This window comes from Meleagris gallopavo, chromosome 1 (assembly GCF_000146605.3).
Source record: "Meleagris gallopavo isolate NT-WF06-2002-E0010 breed Aviagen turkey brand Nicholas breeding stock chromosome 1, Turkey_5.1, whole genome shotgun sequence".
NCBI classification, from domain to species: Eukaryota; Metazoa; Chordata; class Aves; order Galliformes; family Phasianidae; genus Meleagris; species Meleagris gallopavo.
Genome location: NC_015011.2, coordinates 90,180,638 through 90,196,979, shown reverse-complemented (window position 1 = coordinate 90,196,979; position 16,342 = coordinate 90,180,638). Strand labels below are relative to the sequence as shown.

Sequence of the window (16,342 nt, the reverse complement as noted above, 5' to 3'; positions counted from 1 at the left end):
TATAAAAAGTCATCCTTGACACTGTCTTGACTTTTCAACACTGTCTCTGCTGCTTAGCAGTTAATGACCTTTCATATCTGCTGGCAGAGCAGCTTGTGTGAGTGCTTAGTAACCTGCATCAGTTTACAAGCCTTAAGAAGTGGGTCTTTGTTAGTCTGACTCACTTTCATTTCGCTTTAGAGGTACATTTAGAGGTACAATAATGTGAGCAGCGCCATTCATGCAGTCATACTTGAGTGCTGGTTTAGGAGTGGCCTGGTGGTGTTAGCCTTTGGACACTGGTAGACCTGGCTGAAGCTTTCTGTCAGCAAGCAGATACTTGAGTATCTAAGCAGCTTACCTGAAAGAAAGTTTTGGACAGCTTTTTAATTTTGTTTTAATTGGAACTTGTAAATGTGGGAGATATTTTCTGACTTTTATCTACCTGCTTGGCAAGCAGCACACTCCTTGAAATAGCTTCTTCTGGGAAAGACTGTGTGTGTGTGTATGGATAATTTATGCAGATTGCTGCTGTTCTGTTGGCTAACTTTATACTGTGCTTCAGCTTTCAAATTTTGGTTACTCTTGTTATCTCCTTCTCTGATGAAGTTTTAAAAGGCTATTTTGGTGTGATTTTTATTTTGTAGTTTTGGTTTTTTATTTTCCAGCTAAACAAGTTTAGCTGGAGAATTTTCTTCATCAGTCAATTTTTCTTGATGGTTCAGAGATCAGCATTTATGTCAAAACGAATCAGTTATAAAAAGCAACAGTTCTGAATGGTTTAAATACATAAAAGTAGAGTTCTACGATAGTGCAGTGCTTGGGTAGCTGTGTCTACTACATTTATTGTAATTTGATTGAAAACTAATCAAATGTATTTGCTTACTATTTGGGTTAGCTGCTTCCCAAAATTTGACCTGAATAACTAGAGCGCAAACAAGGAATCTATATAATTTTTTGCTTTCCTGTTACTAACTAAAATGGTACTTGCAGACTGTTGTTATAAACAAAAATACATAGGCTGCTCTGAAAGCAATGCCTCCTATTTATTTCTATGGAAAATGTAACAGATACAAAGAGCACAGTAACACTATTTGATAGGGAAAATTTTCAGCAACAAAACACTATTTTCAACAGTCACCACCATTTGCTGTGCATTTTTGTTAGTGATAAACAAGAGCCTGTATACCATGCTCATAAAAATCTGCACCAGTGGAGGTGACCCACTGCCTCTGTCACCACTACTGAAGCACCACCCACTGCCTCACTGTGCTCACATCCACTATTTGGTCTCCATAAACATTCAACAAGCATCAGTGAATGTCAGTGAGTGCCATTTTTCCACATAGAGAAATTCAGCGACACCCCTTTGCTTCATACGTATTCCCATATCAGACTGCCCCTCTGCTGCTATCTGTCGCATGGCAACAACATGTAATGGGATATTGGTGGGAGGGTTCAGTCTCTACTGCCATACCACCAACATCCGCCTCTGGCATTATGGGCCAACATAATAAAATAGGAGACATTACCTTCAGAGCAGCCGTTGTAGCTCCTAGCAAAAATATGCTGGATTTGTTAACAAATACAACAAATGTTGTAGCAGAAGTTGCATCATTAAACATAAATCCGAAAATAAAAGTGCTGACAAGTATTTAGAAACTTAGACGTTTTGGTTGAGGGGGCGGGAAACTGATATTTTTTTAATTAAAGCAGAACAATGTTAGAAATTTTTTGCTGTGTTGTTTGGCAAGCAGTTTTTGTTGGTTTTGTGGTTTTTTTTGTAGGGCAGTGAAATTCACAGTACCAGTCTAAAAGTGTTTTAGTAGCAGGACTGCTATATTTAACATATAGTTTAATTAGGAATCATGGCTGACATAAATGTGTAACAACAGCTCTTTTTCCTTTTTCTTTTTTTCCTCTTTTTTTTTTTTTTCCCCCTTCCCCTGTTTCCTTAAGGATTTGCAGCACTTGCAGCAGCTTCAGCAGCAGAATCTCAACCTGCAACAGTTTGTGTTGGTGCATCCAACAACCAACTTGCAGCCAGCACAGTTCATCATCTCACAAACACCGCAGGGGCAGCAGGGTAAGTGCTCCTTGCCAGAAAAGAAAATCCTACATAGCTTTTTTGAGGAAAAAGCGGAACCAGGGAGGTTTATACACCTTCATTATCTGTTGGTATTCCCTGGGAAAAGTAACAGTATTGCAATTAGGATTCCTGTCTAACAGGTTGGCCCTTTCTGGATATTAGATCTCAGCCTCATCAGAGTTTGTGTAGCTGACTTCTCAAGGAGAAACAATCCAGAGTTCATGTTATGGGGACACTTAGTAACAAGGACTCTTGGGAAATACTGCATCATGAGTTTCTGGATAGATTGTGAAGAAGGAAGGAATGATATCAAATTTTTACACTGGTAGATAGTAATAGGACAAGGGGAAACAGTTTTAAACTAAAAGATGGGAGATTTAGATCAAATGACAGGAAAAATTTTCTCTGAAAGAGTGGTGAGGCATTGGCACAGGATGCCCAGAGAAACTGTGGATGCCATGTCCTTGGAGATGTTCAAGGCCAGTTTGGATGGGGTCCTAAGCAACCTGTGCCTGATTTAGTGGATGGCAGCCCTGCATGCAGCAAGGTAGGTGAAGCTAGATGATCCTTGAGATCCCTTCCAACCCAAGATGCAAGCCTATGGAATTCTATGATTCCATGGATCCTCTGATTCTAAGGAAGCCTACTGGGAAGACAGCACTCCAGAATTCGTAGGCAGAATCCTAAGAGGTAAAAGCCTGGAGATGTGCTATAGCTTGCATTTTAAAGCCAAATCAAGATAGTGGTAGAAAGTAGTGCCATGCTAGTTAAGATATTGCATAGGATCTTCACTGTCAGAACTAATGTTGCAATACATTACAGTACCGATTGCACTCTTTGTTGATGCCCTCAGGCAGCTGTGTTTGGTTGCAGATAATAGACTCAGTGCTGATACAATCAAATGGTCTTTTCTTCTCTTATTTTCTACATGAACCTTTAGTTGTTCAGGCCCTGGAAATCCAAAGGTTCTTGTTCAGAATGCATATCCTTCATGGCTGAAGAGTTTTTGCTACCTTATTTTCTTCCGTTCCTTTTAGGTTGTTGGGTTTTGTGTGTGTGTGTGTGTGTGTGTGTGTGTGTGTGTGTGTGTGTGTGTGTGTGTGCACGCATGCATCATTTCTTCTTACGTAGTATGACTGGAGAACTGACTTTTCATTATGCTGAAACTGAATGCACTAATATTTGAATAAAAGATTAGTCAAAATTAACCTTTTTTTAACAATACTTGATTTTAGGAAACTTTATGTCAGCAGTGGTAGAAAACAGCTAAGTGAGGCATTTAGTGTTACACTTCTTTCTTGAAATGAGGCAGAATTTAAAAGCTTTACATACAGTTTTTAGAAGATATCAAACTTCACCAAAGTTTTGTTCAAGAATCTTCATGATTGTTTAAACTTTAAAATACTCCTTTAAGGAAATAACAAGCAAAAAAAACATTGTTTTGAAAAATTTAGCAATCATTATTCATATCTGCCTACAGTTTTCAGAGTATTTCTCCTGGGTTTTCTAAAATACTTCTGAAGATGCTTCTCAAAGAGTGGTGGAACTATCAGAAGCATATTTTATTCATCTCTCGACATGAGTTTTGTGTTATAGAATTGAAGGGAAGGTTTTTGTTTTAAATCTTCTGAAATAGCTACCAGAAAATGTTTTCAGTTTATTTTGCAGGGAACTGCTCTGAAAGTGATTTCTTTACTGCAGTTGAGGCCTGCATATTGCTGTCATCACTGACGCAGTGTGTGTAGAAACACCATGTTTTACTGATAATGTGCAGCCTGGACAACTGAATAGTTCAAAAATATAGGAAGATTTATATTCTGTATTCTGACCATCAGCCTCTAGTGTGTGACAGCTTTCCAAACTGAAATGCTTGAATGGATCTAATTTTCTTCATGAGCACTCAATGATAAAGCAAGATGTATGTCATAATAGTCCTTATCTCACTTTCTAGGTATGACATTCTGCAGTATTTCATAGTTATTGTTAGACAGTCTCGAACAGTATGTTATCATTTATAAGAACGATTGAGAAAATATGTATTTTTATTTTATCATTTCTGTTGAGCAGACTTCACAATTTTGTTCTTGTCCCATTGCTCCATTCGTCAAATTCATAAAACAAAAAAAATTACAGAAACTAACATAGATGTTTCTTTAAGACACTAAACTTTTTTGGATGCCTTATAAGTAGCGTGTGCAGCTTTATGCATCCACTTAGTAACTAAAATAAAAGTTCATATTTATAGATTATCTGTTCTGGAAGAAATCTGTTGCTTCATACTACATTGCATTTTTTGTTCGTGTCGCATAGTTATGTGCATGAGAAACATTATTTTTAGTAGATAAGAATAGTATTGAGGGAAATGGATGAAGAATAACATCACTAAGCAGGGTCATAGAAGAAATGTAAACATTAGGTGGAGAGAAGCATCTCCTGCTTGAAGAGATGGTGGAGGTAGAGCGACGCAGTCATCAGCAAACTTTTATACATTCTTGGAAGGGGCTGAATTTGGTGGCTTAAATCCTCGAAAGGACTAACTTGCAAAATTTTTCAGAAAACTAGAAAACCGGATATTAATTAAAAAATCAGTTTGTCATTCTGCTTTCTTCAATGCGTAGATCACAGTAGCAGATGTGAAATTCTTCCTTAAGTCTGCTGCTCTGTCTGTAGTGTAATTGTCTTCCTTTTACACATGATTTCTAGTTATACAGGAGCTTATATTAAAAAAAATAAATAAATTGTAAAGCTTTGTTTTATCATAGCTTGTAATAGATGGCGTCATACCCAAAGGAACCCAAAGGAACCCAAAGCCTCAGCAGATAAGTAGAAGACTAAGTGGAAGTAGAAATTTGGAATAATTTCTTACTCAGAACAATTATTATCTCCATATTTTGTTACAGTTACATTCAGGGATGTAGTACCTAATATTCTTTATACCTCATGTATCTTGTATTCTGTGAAGTAATAGATTTGTCTCTAGAATCACCAGTTCAGTGTCCTTTACTGCAATTGTAGCTGCTTCTCAAAAATATTACACTTGAATGACTGTTTGCCTTTCTTCTTGGAAGATACTGCCAATAAAAATTATATTAGTAAAAATCTGAATGGAGAGGGGAAATAGTGCTCAATTTCATTTAAATTCATCCTGTATACAGAAGGTAAGACGTGAGGAAAGATTGCATCATTGTCAAGAAGAGAGAACTGGTTTAGAAACATGAGGAAAGTCTCCAGAAAAGCAGATGTGGAAGAAAAGTTCCTGTTTAGCTTTAAACATTGAATCTGAGCCTACCTATTCTCAGGATGTTGCTGTTTATTATTGAAGACCTCCTTTGATTTTTTTCTTATTGTAAAAATACCTGATATGGTGGCAGTAGGCCAAATTCGTTCCTGTTCTCAGATACTTTCTAGTTGTGTTTTGGAATTAAAAAAAACAAAACAAAACAATAACAACAAAAAAACAACAACAACAACAAAAAAAACAAGAAAAAATCACCTCTGTTTCTTTTTGATACATCACATTTGTAACAAGCAACTGTTTGTCTCTTCTGAGACTGCGTACCTGCAGTGTGCTTGTAGGACTCCTCATTATTTTGTTACTGATGTGCTGTGTGAACCAGGTACAAGTGCTTTGATGCATCAATATGCAGATAAGGAGATCCTGCTCTTCATTCTCAAGAGCATCTTAATGACAGTATATTTGGTGACACAACAGTTGAATAAAATATAACTAACTCATATTCATTCCCCAAACAAGAGGGAAAAACTTAAATTGGAATCGGGAATAATTTGAGAGCAGTGATTTAAAGGGTGATTTTATTTTATTTTTTTCCCCCTGGGCTACAAGTATTCATTACCAAGATATGAATTAAGTCCTTAACATTTACTACCTGCTTTGAAATCAAGACTTCAGAGCTAAAAATCCAAATAGCATCAGTAGATAAAAATGTAGGAGGGTGCCAGCACCTTTACATAGATCAATGAAGTGATATTTCTTCAAAACTGCAGTTTACCAGCTTCAGCATGTATGCATCCATGTTCTTGAACTGATCCTAGAAGTTAACTGAATCCTGCAAACGGTACAGCAGCGTGTGGTGGCATAATATCTGTGCAATGTATTTGTGGGGATCTGTAGATTAGTACTTTCTCTACTGTGTTGATTCCTAGTATGTTTCCAGCTCTTAGTCCCCTCTTTAGAAGATCTGGATTAGATAAAATGAGGTATGCCGAAGTGACCAGGAGTTTCTTTGCATTTATAGTCATCAGTGAAGTTGATCAAATAACAATGTATATAATGTGTAGTCTAATACTTCTCTTTTCATTTTTTTTTTCCCATTTAATCAAATTATGATCATGTAATGGTTTTGCTTTGTACGTGCCAACTTCCAGGGTACATCTGTGAGAAAATGAACAGCTTTGGCAGAGAAAAAGCAGTCAAGTTTTTTCATCAGTGAAAAAATTCATTCTTTTAGGGAGCTCAGAGATAAATTATGTATTATGATTATGATGATGGTCCAACATTTTAAAAATTACGCTGAAAAAATTTGCACTTCAATGTTTGCTTAGTTTTAGACAATAGCAACTAAACCCCAGATCAGTCCTTAGGGACTGTTGGTTGGCAGAAAGTCTTTGGCTTGAGCTGTTATTCACATTACTTGTAGATATTAGAGGAGAAGTTCTGGGTGATTGTAGATGCCTTTACTTTAAGTATTTAAAACAAAATTAGATACCTCTAAAACACCAGACTTTTCTTGCATGTTACCTTCTATACACCCATACAATTATCCATACAATCAGTTTCATATAAATGATTTATTTTCCAGTATTAGTGCAGTAAAACTGGTGTACTCTTACTATTTCTGACCCTCTATTCTGCGTTCTGTCTCTGCAAGGTTAGGTATGTAAGTACAGTATTTCTTATGGATTAAAAAAAAAATAAAATCACATAGGTTGAAAGGGACTGTATAGAGATTTTGTAGTGTTCTTATCCGTCTGTTCTATTAACAGTAATGGTCTCAGAGACTGGTCTAGTTGTTTTTTGAACATCTTCAAGGCTAGAGATTCTTCAGGCACTTCTCTCAATTTAAAAAAGCATAACAAAAAACGTCCACACACAGAAAATTGCCTAGAAAAACAACTCTCTTTATTTAGATGGAGTTTTCTGTGTTCTTGCTTCTATCTGTTGCTGCTTACTATTGAGCACACCCTCAAGAATAGTCCATTTCTATACTTGAAGACAGCAGTAGCTGAAACGAAACAGGTTTATGGCACATTCCTTGTGTGACTGTTAACTTGTTAGCCATTTTGATAGGCCTTGAATGTATGAAATCTGGGATGTCATTGTGTCTTGTTCTGGAGATGTATTGGGCAGCCCAGCGCAGGCTGGACATATTTTTTATATGGTCTTACTTAGGTAGAATCAGTGTCCTACCTACTGACTGTTTTCTGACTAATTAATATGACCTAAGATGTAATTGTTAAAAGAGCGTAGAGCTGTTTTGTTGCCCCCCCTCCCAGGTGTTTTTCTGCAAAACTATTCTCTAGACTGTAAGTGCACAGCCTGTATTGCTGTACTAGATTATTCTAGCCCATATCCAGGACTTTGTATTTACTTCCGTTGATCTTCGTGAGGTTCCATTTGTCCAGCTAGCCTGGACCCTAGCTTCTAGTCTATTGACTGCTCTCCTATTTGATGTTGTCCACAAACTTGCTGAGAGTATATTCTGCTCTATTGTCCATTTTAGTAATAAAGACAATTAACAGCATGGCACCAGTATCAGTCCACAAGGAAGCAAACCAGTCTGAAACACCAGTGCCACTGCAGTTGCCTAAAAGATGCCATTTTGTACTTAAACTGTTTTTAAAAGCTATGCTAAGGGCTCTGTACTGTCACTGAAGTTTTCTTGGACCAAAGCATGGGGAGTAATAATCATGGGGAAAAAAAAAACAAGAGCAAAGCTTGAACTAGTACAAGTCTTGTCTGAAAAGAGCTAAACTGTGTTTGCCAACATGAGGAAGTTGATAAGAGTCTGATGTATACATGACAACTGTTTGGAAAGTAAATGAGAGAGATGCATACTTTACTAAAACAGTTCAGCTGCTTTCTCTGATTCCTAATTATTATTCTGGTCATCTAGAAGTTTAACTTTTTCTTTCTCCAGTTTCTTTCTGAGGGACTTAGCATCAGTATTTATATGTGTGTGAAACATGTTCAGGGTATTTTATTCTGTCCTTCAGTGACAATTACTTCAGAATATATGAGCAAGAATAAAATGAGGAAACGCATAGTCATTGTGTGCTCTTTAGCAAAGTGTTATTGCCAGAAAAATATCCTGTGGGATTTCTTTGAGGTTATTCATTTACAGAGCCACCTGGTATCACAGAATGGCCAGGGTTGGAAGGGACCTCAAGGATCATGAATCTCCAACCCCCCTGCCACAGGCAGGGCCACCAACCACCCCATTCAACACTAGACCAGGCTGCCCAGGGCCCCATCCAATCTGGCCTTGAACACCTCCAGGGACGGGGCACCCACAACTTCTCTGAGCAAGCTGTTCCATCATCTCACCACTCTCTCTGTAAAGAAATTCCCCTGATATCCAACCTAAACCTTCCTTCAACTTAAAACCATTTCCCGTTGTCCTGCCATTATCTACCTTTTCAAAGAGTTGATTCCCCTCTTGTTTGTAGGCTCCCTTTAGGTACTGAAAGGCTGCAATGAGGTCATCATCCCGTAGCCTTCTTTTCTCCAAGACGAACAAACCCAGCTCCCTCAGCCTGTCTTCACAGGAAAGGTACCCCAGCCCTCTGATCATCTTTGTGGCCCTACTCTGGACCTTCTCCAACAGCTCCCTGTCTTTTTTTGTACTGGGACCTGGACACAGTACTCCAGATGGGGCCTCACAAGGGCAGAGTAGAGGGTGACAATCACCTCCCTGGCCCTTCTGGCTCAGAAGAGTCCAGGATACCATTTGTTTTCTGAGCTTGGTGTCATCAGCAAACTTGCTGAGGGTGCACTTGATTCTGTCATCGATGTCGTTGATAAAGATGTTAAAGGGCACCGGTCCCAAGACAGACCCCTGGGGGACGCTGCTCGTTACCGGCCTCCACCTGGACACAGAACTGTTAATCACTACCCTCTGTCTGTGGCCTATCAATCAATTTCTTATCCATCGACTGGTCCACCCATCAAATCCACATCCCTTCAATTTGGAGATAAGGATGTGGTGGGGGACCATGTCAAAGGCCTTGCTCAAGTCTAGGCAAATGACATTGATCACCTTCCCTTTGTCCACCAATGCCATCACTCCATCATAGAAGGCCACTAGATTGGTTAGGCATGACTGACAAAGCATAACAAAAGGACAATCCTAAGTACTCTTGATTACAATCATGAGTCAGTAACATGTGATCCGTGGTGTTAGCAAGTAAATTGGAGATCACGTGTGGTTACAGTTAGATGCCTTTTTTTGTCTCATTGTTGGTCAGCCACTTTATAGCATAATTGTGATGCTTTGGCCTTTCTGTTTCAAATTGTCAGTTGAAGTCAAAAGTTCTTCAGTTAGGGGTGACTGTTCTCTAATTAGTAATTAGATTCAAGTAGCTCAAATAATCTTTCATGTAGACGAATCTTTGCCTTGGAATAAGCATTGTACGTGTGCTAGTAGTTAGCAGTCTTGAAATTTCTCAAACTGACCCGTTTCCTCACCATGATTTTTCAGAACTGCAGCTGAGACATTCATCATGTGATACAAAGCAAATTTGCAAAGTTGTCTGTGCTGTGCTATTATTTAGTATAAGGAAAATTCGCTTACAATTTTATTACATTAAAATCAGTGTCAGAAGACAATTCTTAGTTTAGTATCCCTCACTTAAGGTGCATTTTCTCCTGTCTACCTAGATAGTTCCAGGATAGTTTTTGCATATCCTATGATCTTATTCTCTCAAGCTTCTAGTTTCCCACTTGCTTTTTATTAAGTCCTAGTTCATGTGTCCCTTGTCTGTATTCTGCTAAAAGATAGCTGGTTGTGAGTGATGTGCCCTGCCAGCTTATGAGCCTGGACAGACTATGGCAAACTCAAATTGTGCAGTTTTCTTTGTGTTCTACTTGGTATTCTGTCCTCTGAGTGGTCACTAGCATCCGTCTGCTGTTGCTGTGTCACCTCTCATTCACCTCCCGATTTTTAGGAACTTTATTGAAAATGCTTGCTAAATGTAGATTTAATTAGTCAGAGCCTAAAATTGTTATAGGAATAGTTCATAGGCATAGTCAGGAGTTACACAGAATATCCGTAGTATTATTTGCAAAAAGGTCAAGAGAACTGATTCACTATCTTTGTCTAGTTTATTACTCTTTAAAAATATAGTTAGTAATTCAGAAAATTTCAGATAACTTCTGGTTAAATTATATATATGCAAAGCTATTATTCAATTTCTGGAAATATTTAATAAGCCAAACAAGTAGTGGACTGTAAGAGAATTTTTTGAGTGAGAGCGTCTTGTGTACATTGGTTGCATCAATCTCAATTTTTCTTTAATGTTTTCATTTCATTATAGTGGGAGGCTTCATATATTCTGTGTAATGCTTATTTTATTTGCTCGATGTAAACAGTGTTCAGCATCTTGTTATTTTTGCAAAAGATTCCTTCTATATTTTGGCCAAGAGAAGGTTGTTACCTGGGCTTGTTTTGTCTTCTGGTGTGATTTGCGTAAGTTTGCCAGAGAAAGTTGCCTTCTTGTTAAGCAGCTGGCATGGGATAGCATGGAGAGACAGAGGAATGGTCAAGGAGCCCATTTGATATGTTTGATTAGCATTCAATCCTTTTTACTTCTGCATGGCTCCTTGTGTCTCAATCAGCTATTGGTTACAGCAAGTTTGCCTGTGATGTCTGTAAGCTGAAATGGGCAATAAGTGCTTCCTGCGCACAAATCTTGGAGAACCTCAGTCACTACAATTGTTTTTACAGAGGAGAGTAGTGCAGACTTCTTTGTTTCACCTTTATGTCAGCGTGTACACTTCAGAAAAACACAAGATTTTGGCCTGTAAAGTCCAGAGTCTGGAGGTGTTTCTGCAGGGATGAAATAACGGCTTGCATCTTGGACTTCTTGTAACTTTGATTATATGGCAAGAGCTTTGTTTCACTTAATTCCACATTGTAGTCATTGTTCTGTAGGTAAACCCAAACTACCCTTTTCTCTTTCCAGGTCTCCTGCAAGCGCAGAATCTCTTAACGCAACTACCTCAGCAAAGCCAAGCCAACCTCCTGCAGTCTCAGCCAAGCATCACCCTTGCCTCGCAGGTCAGCCTTATTTCTAGACTTCGTGAGTTTCTGAGGGATTTGAATCATTGCAAGAGAATAAGCCCTTCGTATCTTAGTTACAGTAGCAAATACAGCTTTACTACAGGTATAAATATGGTGATAGTATTGAATTTGTCTTTCTGGATAAATTCAGTGTAGAAGGGAATAACCTGTAATTTCAGTTTTGTAACTTTCCACTTGAATGTGCTATTTTATTTTTATTTTTATTTTTTCCCCACGGACCTAGTTTTTATTTTTAGCTGAAAGTTTTCGTGTTTAGCATTTTGATTTAGTGGGACTAGAGGAGCATTTGATTTCTTGTAAGGTTTTCTTGGAAACTTTATACATTTGTGAAATTCAGACGAGCAAGGTGTAGGCTGCTCAAAAAAAGAATTACAGGCTAGTATCTTTTTTAGAGATTGCAATGGTAATCTGTCACTATTCTAGCTATGTTGTTTCACTATTATTGTCAAGTCACTGCCAGTCTTATTCGTTACCTTCTGTGAAAGTGAAGATATTGTCAGAAATGCATTAAAATTTTCTGTTAGATATATGTTAAAATATTAAAGCTCTATGATTAAGCTCTCAGACAGTAAGAAAACCAATTCTAAGATTGCACGTGCCTGCAAATTTAATTTCGCTTCTCTCTGTGTTTTACTATGCAGTTTAGTTACATGATTGCATGCTGTTTCTAAAATACTGTGTAACATCACACAGTATCTTCCTGCCTTGGTTACATGTAAGAAATTTTTAGTCTGTAATGAGATGACCGTCTCTATCAGAGTCTTAGAAAACTACATTTTCTATTATATCACCTATAGTACTCTTCATGTGCCATGCAGAAAATGAAATTTGTCTCACCTCTATAGTTTATACTTCGGTTAGCAGCATGACTCCACTAAAGATTATACTAGGATTTTTAAAAAGTATCAAAGCCACTAAGACAAAGTAAATTATATAAAGGAGATGAAGTCAATAAAAACAGTGAAGTAATTATTCACTGTGTTTAGCGTCAATTTAAAAATAATGGGGCACATATGTCTGCAGTCCTAGAAAGATCATACATGATCGTATTATTTCTCAAATAATGGAATTATCAATGCTTACCTTCCTCTACCATCTGCTATACATTGCACGATAGTACTGCCTTAAGCCAGGAGAAAAACAATAGCTATGTAAAGACTCAGCTATGCATGGAGTTTTTATTTTAGAACAGCCATTTCTGGATCTTTGCAAGCTACTGTGGTGTTGCATAGACTTGAGAATGAATTGTGCTGAAGGAGCCTGTTGTTTCGGAGTTGGATGTAGGATATAAAAGCTAATCAGCTGAACGGAATATAATTTAAGTAAAAGATTTGTCTCTGCGTCTCAGATTATCTATTGCATGTGAGAAGTTAGAGGTTTGTACCCAAAACATGTTTTCAGTGTTTCTGCTGCACATAAAACCTAAACTGTGCAATATTATATTTTAATGTATTTTGTTCACCTGTTGAGATTATGATTTTTTTTAAGAAATTCTTACTTCTGTATCTAGTATGTTGACATTCAGGAAGAGTGAGCCTTGTGCTGACTTTGTGGACGATTTGCCTTTTATGCAGAAGTAAAATAAGATCTATAAGGAATTAATTTTTTTGCAGGTTGCCTTTACTTAATTTCTTATATCATCAGTGCTGTCACCCTTATTGTTGGAAGTATAAACAGAAGGGTTAGAGAGCGATGTATTTTTTTCCTTTCTCAAATTGTTGGGTCACTCAAGAGAGGTGATTAGAGGAATGTTATGTGTGCTATGTGTGCTGCCCCTTTAGGTGCTTACTGTTCCAAGACTATACAGGAGAGTTCAAACTTTTGGGCTGATGACAATCTGCGACTTCATACAAGTAGTAAATTCAGTTTTTAAATGATTAAAATTGCATGAATACCTAGCTGTATATAGCCAATAGAGCTATATCAAGTAGGAGTGTTCAGGTCTTCTTTGAGTGGCTTCTGTAGCAAATGAAAGTTGTTGGTTATCTGCTGCACTGAACATCTCTTAGGTTTCTTTAATGGGTTCTGTCAGAGCCTTTAAAAGACTGTCATATTGATACAGTTTTCTGAGTTGTGTTTGCTTGTTCTTGAGAAGAATGTAGATAAATTTAAAGAGCTTCCAGATTGATGGAAATGTCAAATTCATGGATCTTTCTCACAGAAAGCTCTTGTACTTTTTCTAAGGTTATTTTTTGCTGGTTATTCTTTTAAGTCTGATTTTCATGTTTTCCTTGCCCTCTATCCTAATAGCCAGCAACCCCAACACGCACAATAGCAGCGACCCCCATTCAGCCACTTCCACAGAGCCAGTCAACACCAAAGCGAATAGACACTCCCAGCTTGGAGGAGCCCAGTGACCTTGAGGAGCTTGAGCAGTTTGCCAAGACTTTCAAACAAAGACGGATCAAACTTGGATTCACTCAGGTGAGACTGCGTACCTTAGTGCCTACCAGTGTGGAATCTGAGGTCTCATCTTTCAAGTCTGGGGGGAGACTACAATTCCACCTTTTCTTAGGAGTACCTTCTTAAATAGGGTTATGCTCTGGCCTTTATGTAGGAGATTTCTAAGAAATAACAGAAAAAGCCATACATCCATCTTACATCCCTGTTGGTTTTAAAGCATAGCCATTTTCCCAGCAGGTACATGCATTTACCAGCTCCAGATGTCATTGCATGTGCACTATCCATTCTGTAGGATTTAAAATGAATGGGACAAAGCACTTTAAAGCTGCCTTCAGAAGTACAAAGTTCCAAAAAAATCCTACAGCACAATTAACTGCTCTGTGTGTTTAAAAAAAAAAAAGTATGTCACAACTGTGGAGTTGCTTTGGTTGTCAAAGGGTTTTTTATCTCTCAAATGTATTTTGCTATTAAACATCAATGATTTCTGTATTTAATGCTTTTGCTAAGGTTCCTAAACAAAACCTGAAAGGACTGTCACCTTTGAAGTTCTCTCCTTGCAGAGATGAACTGGAATTGTGGTTTATTTTTTTTTTGTTTAAAAGCTCTGAAATACCAATAGAGCTGAAGAAAAGTAATCTTGAATGTAGTGAAAATGGTTGAATGAGGAGTACAATTAGAAGTACAATGCGGTTCATTATTCCGTTGAAGGGAAATACCACTTAGATGCAAGAGCTCTTTTGTATCAAAATAAAAATGAAATATTTTACTACAGAATTAAAATACTTGTCCACGTAAACAATTCATTCTGTCAGGAGCCTATGTTAAGCACAGAAGTGTTTTGCCAGAAGAAATAGCAAACAAAAATCCAAGTAGGTATTTAAAAGTCTGACTTCAGAGCAGTCAGTCCAGAATATTTGATTTGTCCACCCTTGGAATAAGTAAACCTATTCTAGCTGAAAGTATGTACTGAAGTCAGATTTATTTTTCTGGCAGAGTTTTAAATGTTTGAAAAATCAGGGTTCATAATGAAAGTTCCTGGCAGCATCTTAATTATAACTGAAGAACAGAATGTTCCTAGTAAAATTAAGTGCATTTTGCTGGCATGTGTGCCTCCTTCTCTTCCTTCTTTCCACTAGAGGGAGGTACAGAAAGGTAACAGTAATAGACACACATAAAAACTGGAATAAAGCAGAACAGAATAGAGTAAAACACAATAGCTTCCCTACAGCCCGATTGAGGAGATTTATGTAGATCTTTAGCTATTATGTTTAGTCTGTCCTACTGTGAAATGATTATAAAGGCTCAACTAAGACTTTTTAAGCTATGGATTAACCCTTCTTTTTTGACCCTGTTACGAGTTTATGTGGTCAGGAAAAACGATCACAGCTACTCAAGCTTGCATTTTAGTACTTGCTTTTTAGCTTAAAGATAGCAAACAGAACAAGCAATAACATTGCTTTGATCATTCCTGTCCTACATTAAGTGTGTATGTATATATTTAGGCAGTTCTAATGACTTCTGTTTACTTGTGTAATTGGATAACTAGAGATCCCTATTACTTCCGTTTCCTGTAGTTGGATAAGCAGACTGCCTTTCAGAGGATAAAATAAATTTATTTCCAGTAGCACTGTAAGTTTTTTCAAACCCAGCCCACTGTTGTTTTTCAGAGATTGTTTCCACGGCAAACTGATCACTTACTATATTCTACCTTATGAGTAACATAAAAGACACTGAATTTCAGCAGTGTCTTCCCTCAGAAGTGTCCATAGTAGACATATTTATAGCCTGCTGTTTAACTGTTTTTCTTAAAAGTGTCTCTGTCTCTGACATGCAGAGTTACAGTGGAAGTATTGCATCTTGATGTTATTGCAGTTATGGGACTAATTGCTCAGGACAGCTTGAAGCTATGTGTACAAATATTTTAGACAACGTTATTTTTATTCTCTACAAGATATTACCTCCTCTAGTCCATCTGAACTTCATAGAATCATAGAATGGCTTGGATTGGAAGGGACTTCAAGGATCATAAAGTTTCAACTCCCCTGCCACAGGCAGAGTTGCCAGCCACTAGGTCAGATTGCCCAGGACCCCATCCAGTCTGGCCTTAAACACCTCCAGGGTCGGAGCATTCACAGCTTCTTTGGGCAACCTGTTTCAGCACCTCACCACTCTCTCAGTCCCCTGACAAATAATCTAAATTTCCCCTCTTGTAGTTTAAAACCATTCCCCTTTGTCCTATCAGTGTCTACAGACAAGCACACGCAATGGTGATGTACCTTATAATCCATCTCATTTCATTACTAGAGTGTCATTCAGTCTACAACATAGATCAGACATCTCATTCACCCACTGTTCCATTCAAACTTTCAATACCCCGCTCCAGAATATAAAATTCTCATTCCTATTTGCAAATTTCTTTGCCTACATCTGCAATGCTACCCTGCCACCTTTTGGTATGGAAAACTACTGACGAAGAAATGGATAACTATTCATTTTAAATCATACAGTAAACGTTAGTAAGAACAACATAGATATCAGAATTAAATTTGGT

At 37.7% G+C, this 16,342-nt stretch overlaps 1 protein-coding gene across 7 annotated transcripts in view; it reads left to right on the top strand.

Moving 5' to 3' along the window:
* Positions 1 to 16,342, top strand: part of POU2F1 (POU class 2 homeobox 1) — a 54,886-nt gene that overhangs the window by 23,441 nt on the left and 15,103 nt on the right. For 6 of the 7 annotated variants that reach the window (XM_019619962.2, XM_019619960.2, XM_019619968.2 and 3 more), the window contains 3 exons: positions 1,939 to 2,065; positions 11,270 to 11,364; positions 13,639 to 13,812. In XM_019619962.2, coding sequence (XP_019475507.1) covers positions 1,939 to 2,065; positions 11,270 to 11,364; positions 13,639 to 13,812 — 396 coding nt within the window. The remainder of the gene's footprint in view (positions 1 to 1,938; positions 2,066 to 11,269; positions 11,365 to 13,638; positions 13,813 to 16,342) is intronic. The other variant, XM_003202847.4, reaches the window with a different exon arrangement.